Source organism: Amblyomma mixtum, chromosome 1 (genome assembly GCF_055824585.1).
Source record: "Amblyomma mixtum isolate Tamu chromosome 1, ASM5582458v1, whole genome shotgun sequence".
Taxonomy (NCBI): Eukaryota; Metazoa; Arthropoda; class Arachnida; order Ixodida; family Ixodidae; genus Amblyomma; species Amblyomma mixtum.
Window position 1 is genome coordinate 56,780,789 of NC_143012.1, and position 5,931 is coordinate 56,786,719.

Sequence of the window (5,931 nt, forward strand, 5' to 3'; positions counted from 1 at the left end):
TGCATGGTAAAGAGACCCAGGTGGTCGACATTATCCGAAACTCTGTACTACTCCGTCCCTCATAGCCTGAGTCGTTTTGGGGCTCTGAACCCCATAAAAGCACAAAAACAAATTTTCCGGCCGAATTAGTTGCGGGTATCCCTTCCCCTCGGAAGTCGCGCGGCGTTCCTTACACCCCAAAAGTGCGCATTCGTGGATATTGTGGCAAGTAAGCCCTTGCACGTGTGCGCGCCTCTGTGTTTGTGCTTCGGTGTTTTTAGTGGCGGGTTGTCAACGAAGGTGAGAACAACCAAGACAGCGGACGAGAAAACGACGAGCGGCGAGCAGTGTGTGTGCGGTTGCTCGACTGTGCGGATGCGCGAGCAAGATGGAGCGAGGTGTATGAAGCTGCGAGCGTGCATTTATCTTGTAAATAAGTTTTCGTTGTATATATAGTCATCTTTTGTTTTCAACGTACTCGTTCAACCATTTTTCCAATCAATATATATGATGACTGTGCACTGAGAGCGTGTAATGAAGCACAGAAATGAATTTATCACCCGTGTAACTACGCAATTCGCCCAGAAAAATCCGAGGCGCCTACAGTTGCTGTTCAAGGAAGACTGACTGAGTGACTGTAGTTGCGTGTTTGTGAACATATTGTTACGGTGCATAGTTGCTAGGAGAAGACGACGTTGTTTTGGGACGTTCGGCAGTGAACGACGACGAGGACGGGGCAGTTTGTGCTGGAGTGATTTAGCTCGGTGTGCCTTCTGACTGTGGCCTATACCGTCTGCCGCTGGGCTAACCCCCCGTAATATTTGGTGGAGGTGCTGGGTATCACACCGGGAACCTGCCCTGGACCTCCGCAGCGGTCGTCAGTTTCGAGCCACCACTATGCCGTCCAACCCACCTCCGGCCGCAGCATCACCACCAGCGCCGACCGTTGTCGTGGCGCAGCCTCGCGACCCAGGCACCTTTTGTGGCACCGATGACGTCGATGTCAAGGATTGGCTCGCCATGTATGAGCGAGTCAGCAAGCACAACCGCTGGGACGCGACGCTCATGCTTGCTAACGTTATTTTCTACCTGGCGGGCACGGCGCGCGTCTGGTTTGAGACGCATGAGGAAGACCTCACCTCTTGGGACAACTGCAAAGAAAAGCTCAGAGACTTATTTGGCAAACCAATTGGGCGCAAGCTGGGTGCTAAAAAAGACCTTGCTTCTCGAGCACAGTCATCTACGGAGTCATACCTCTCCTACATCCAGGACGTCCTCGCTCTGTGCCGAAAAGTAGACAGCGCCATGCCAGAGACCGACAAGGTGGGCCACATCCTGAAGGGGATTGCTGATGATGCATTCAACCTTCTTCTTTGTAAAGATTGTGCAACGGTTGACTCCGTCCTCCAGGTATGCCGGCAATTCGAGCAGGCAAAACATCGCCGTATTGCTTCTCGTTTTGATCGCCTTCCGAACACTGCGGCGACATCCTCCTGCGAAGACCTGCCAACACTGCGACAACCGTCCCATCCTGCCAATTTAACTAGAATCGTCCGCAGAGAACTGGAAGCTATGACTCCCGTCACCTTCGCCCCTCAACCGGCCGACTCTACGATTGCGCTGATCCAGGCCGTCGTTCGCCAGGAGTTTGCGAAGGTGGGCCTCAATTCTGGCCTGCCGTCTGCGTCGCCCTGTTTGCCAAACACCGCTCCACTGGTTGCTGCTGCTTCACCGACTCCGACCGTACTACCACGTTACCGCTACCGGAATCCTGCGGATTGGCGCACCCCGGACGACCGCCCAATCTGCTTCACCTGTTCGCGTGTCGGCCACATTTCCCGTCACTGCCGCAGCCGTTGGTTTTCGCCACCTCACCTCCGTTCCACTTACGATCGTCGTGCAGACTACGGACCTAGCTCCAATTATGATCGCCGTGCCGGCTTCGAACCACGCCAGACGTCTTCTCGTGCTGAGTCTCCGCACGCTTTCGACACTTCGGCCCCGCGAAGGTCCAGCCGCTCGCCTTCCCCTCAGATCCGCCGCTCTCGTTCGCCGCAATTTCGACGCCCGTCCACTCCACCCTTACCTGGCTCTCACTCGGAAAACTAACCAATGCAGCTCCCGGAGGTGATGCTGCATTGATGACCCGGCCCGAAAATCCTCTCCTGACCCTCGCTCCTCGCCGCAACCTTCTCGATATCTGTGTGGACGGTGCACCAGTTACCGCGCTTATTGACACTGGCGCCCAAATTTCTGTCCTAAGCTCCTCGTTTCGCCGTCGTCTGAAGAAGGTTGTGACACCTGCCGTTTCCTCAGCCGTTCGCGTCGCCGACGGAAGTGCTGCTGCCGTTGTTGGACTGTGCACTGCGCGTGTTTCCATTGCTGGTCGTACAACCCCTGTCGCATTCACTGTCCTTGACCATTGCCCCCACGATGTGATCCTCGGTATCGACTTTTTAACGACGCACGCGGCTCTAATTGATTGCGCCACTGGCCTTCTTCGTTTGGACTTGCCGCTCTGCTCCGAAAGCGCCGATACCAAGCCGCCTCGCTTACGTGCCGCTGAATTTACTCGCTTGCCGCGTGACGCTGCAGTCTATGTCCCTATGTCCCCGTTTCCCGCCGTTCCTGATGGTGTCTACGTCACGTACCCAATCAAGGACGTTGTCCTCCAGCGTAACGTCATCCTTCCACACACAGTCCTGACCGTCACCGGCAACCGCACCTACCTTCCGATTCTGAACTTCAGTCTCTCTCCCCAAGTTTTACCCTGTGGCATCGCGCTCGCTGAACTGGTTCCATTGGCCGAATGTACAGTTTCTGCTCTAACAGCTGTGCCTAACGCTGATCTCCATGCCCTTCCCCGCTCGGCCGCTTCACGCCCGGACCCTACTTTTGCGATGATCGCGGCGGATTTGCCACCTGACCACGCCAACGCCCTCTGCGCCCTTTTAGCTTCCTACAGTGATGTCTTCGATTTCGGGCATCGTCCTCTTGGCCAAACTTCTGTCGTGACCCATCGCATCAATACGGGCGATGCCAGCCCTATACACAGAAGGCCCTATCGTGTTTCTCTTTCTGAGCGCCATGTCATCGAAACCGAGGTGGACAAGATGCTGGCGAACAACATTATCGAGCCTTCTAGCAGCCCTTGGGCATCCCCTGTAGTGTTGGTCAAAAAGAAAGATGGCAGCTGGCGCTTCTGTGTCGACTATCGTCATCTTAATCAAGTAACGAAGAAAGACGTCTATCCTCTTCCGAGAATTGATGACGCCTTCGACTGTCTACATGGTGCCAGCTACTTTTCTTCTATTGATCTCCGTTCAGGCTACTGGCAAATCGCTGTTGACGAACGGGATCGTGAGAAGACTGCCTTTATCACCCCCGATGGCCTGTACCAATTCAAAGTTATGCCTTTCGGCCTCTGCAACGCTCCTGCCACCTTCGAGCGCATGATGGACTCGCTTCTGCGTGGCTTCAAATGGACAACGTGCTTGTGCTACCTAGATGACGTTGTCGTTTTCTCCTCAACGTTCGAAAGCCACATACGCCGTCTAGCTACTATCCTTGCCGTCTTCCGTCGCGCTGGTCTCCAACTGAACTCCAAGAAGTGCACCTTTGGCCAGCGCCAAATTAAGGTCCTCGGCCACTTGGTTGATGCGTCTGGTGTAAAGCCCGACCCTGACAAAGTTCGTGCCGTTCGTGAGTTCCCCACTCCCCGTTCCTCGAGCGATGTGCGCAGTTTCCTCGGGCTCTGCTCGTATTTTCGCCGGTTTATCCCGAACTTCGCCGACACGGCCCGTCCCCTTACCACCCTCCTGAAGAAGGATGTCCCTTTCTCCTGGGGCCTTGACCAAGCTCGCTCCTTCACGGCACTTGTTGCGGCCCTCACGGCTCCACCTGTGTTGGCCCATTTCGACCCATCTGCGCCTATATACGGAACTTCGCACAGACGCCAGTGGCCATGGTATTGGCGCCATTCTTGCGCAGCGGCAACACGAGCACTTTCGTGTGATTGCTTACGCCAGCCGCCTGCTCTCTCCTTCCGAACGTAACTACTCTATTACGGAGCGGGAGTGCCTTGCTCTTGTTTGGGCGTTAACAAAATTCCGCCCTTATTTGTTTGGAAGGCCCTTCTGCGTAGTTACGGATCACCATGCTTTGTGTTGGCTGTCCTCTCTTAAAGACCCTACAGGACGTCTGGGTCGCTGGGCCTTGCGTTTGCAAGAATACACATTTAATGTTGTCTACAAGTCCGGCCAGCTGCACCAAGACGCTGACTGTCTGTCCCGCCATCCTGTCGATCCCCCTGACTCCCACACGCGTGATACCGACGACTGTGTACTGTCCGTATCAGACTTTCTGAACATTGGTGACGAGCAGCGCCGTGATCCAACTCTGCGCCTCATAGTCGACCGCCTCCGCAGCGACCCTTCCGATCCTGCTCTACGAATGTTCGTGCTGCATCACGATATTTTGTACCGGCGCAATATGCACCCAGATGGCGCCGACCTCCTGCTCGTCGTCCCGACCCATCTCCGCTCCACAGTACTTGCCCAACTTCATGACGCTCCTACTGCCGGGCACCTAGGCGTCTCACGCACGTACGACAGCGTGCGCAGGCGGTTCTTCTGGCCTGGCCTTTACCGCTCTGTCCGCGGTTATGTTGCTGCTTGTGATCAATGCCAGCGCCGGAAAACGCCCCCACTTCCACCCAGTGGCCAGCTTCAGCCCATCGACATCCCGACTGACCCATTTTTCCGTGTTGGTCTCGACCTGCTTGGTCCTTTCCCCCCATCAACATCCGGGAACAAGTGGATTGCCGTTGCGACCGATTACACTACCCGGTACGCTATCACGCGCGCTATCCCTACCAGCTGTGCCTCCGATGTCGCCGACTTTCTTCTCCATGACGTCGTCCTACTTCATGGCGCTCCTCGTCAACTGCTTACGGATCGCGGCCCCTGCTTTCTTTCTAAAGTGGTCCACGACCTTCTGCGCTCCTGCTCTACCTACCACAAGTTTACGACGGCCTACCATCCTCAGACCAACGGCCTTACTGAGCGTCTTAATCGCACCCTGACGGACATGCTGTCTATGTATGTCTCAGACCACCATCGAGACTGGGACGTCAGCTTACCTTTCGTGACGTTCGCCTACAATTCCACACGCCACGATACCACCGGCTACTCTCCCTTCTACCTGCTCTTTGGCCGCGACCCGTTGCTACCCTTCGACAGCCTCCTGCCTCACGACCCTTGTACAAGCAGTTACGCTGGTGACGCCATTGCCCGAGCTGATGCCGCCCGCCAAATCGCTCGAGATCGCGTCGACGCTTCACAAGTCGCTCAAAAACGACGGTACGACCTTCATCACCGTGACGCCCATTACCCTCCCGACTCCCTCGTACTCCTCTGGCTCCCTGCGCGTCGTGTGGGCCTGTGTGAGAAGTTGCTGCCTCGTTACGTGGGTCCTTACCGCGTCTTGCGGCAACTGAGCGATGTCACCTACGAGATCGCGCCCCTGCAACCCCACACTCCTCGTGCGGCCTCCTCCACACAGCTCGTACACGTCGCCCGTCTTAAGCCCTACCATCCAAACCCACCATCTTAGGACACCCAGGGACTGTGCTTCCTTCCGCCCGGCGGAGGAGGGGGGGTAGTGTTACGGTGCATAGTTGCTAGGAGAAGACGACGTTGTTTTGGGACGTTCGGCAGTGAACGACGACGAGGACGTGGCAGTTTGTGCTGGAGTGATTTAGCTCGGTGTGCCTTCTGACTGTGGCCTATACCGTCTGCCGCTGGGCTAACCCCCCGTAATAATATTGCGCTGTGTGCTGGTCATCAATTCGGGTGAGTCGAGAACCCGTATGCAGTAAGACTGAGCACTTCGAGTATTGATAGTATCTTTTTGCATTTTTATTAATTTTAATTGTTTCTTTGTTGATAAACT

At 55.6% G+C, this 5,931-nt stretch overlaps 1 protein-coding gene across 1 annotated transcript; it reads left to right on the forward strand.

Moving 5' to 3' along the window:
- Window positions 1-876: 876 nt before the first annotated feature.
- LOC149366357 (uncharacterized) lies at window positions 877-2,401 on the forward strand. The gene has a single exon (XM_089550329.1). The coding sequence runs from the start codon at window positions 877-879 to the stop codon at window positions 2,086-2,088; it is 1,212 nt and encodes a 403-aa protein (XP_089406455.1). The 3' UTR covers window positions 2,089-2,401.
- The last annotated feature ends 3,530 nt before the right edge of the window (window positions 2,402-5,931 follow it).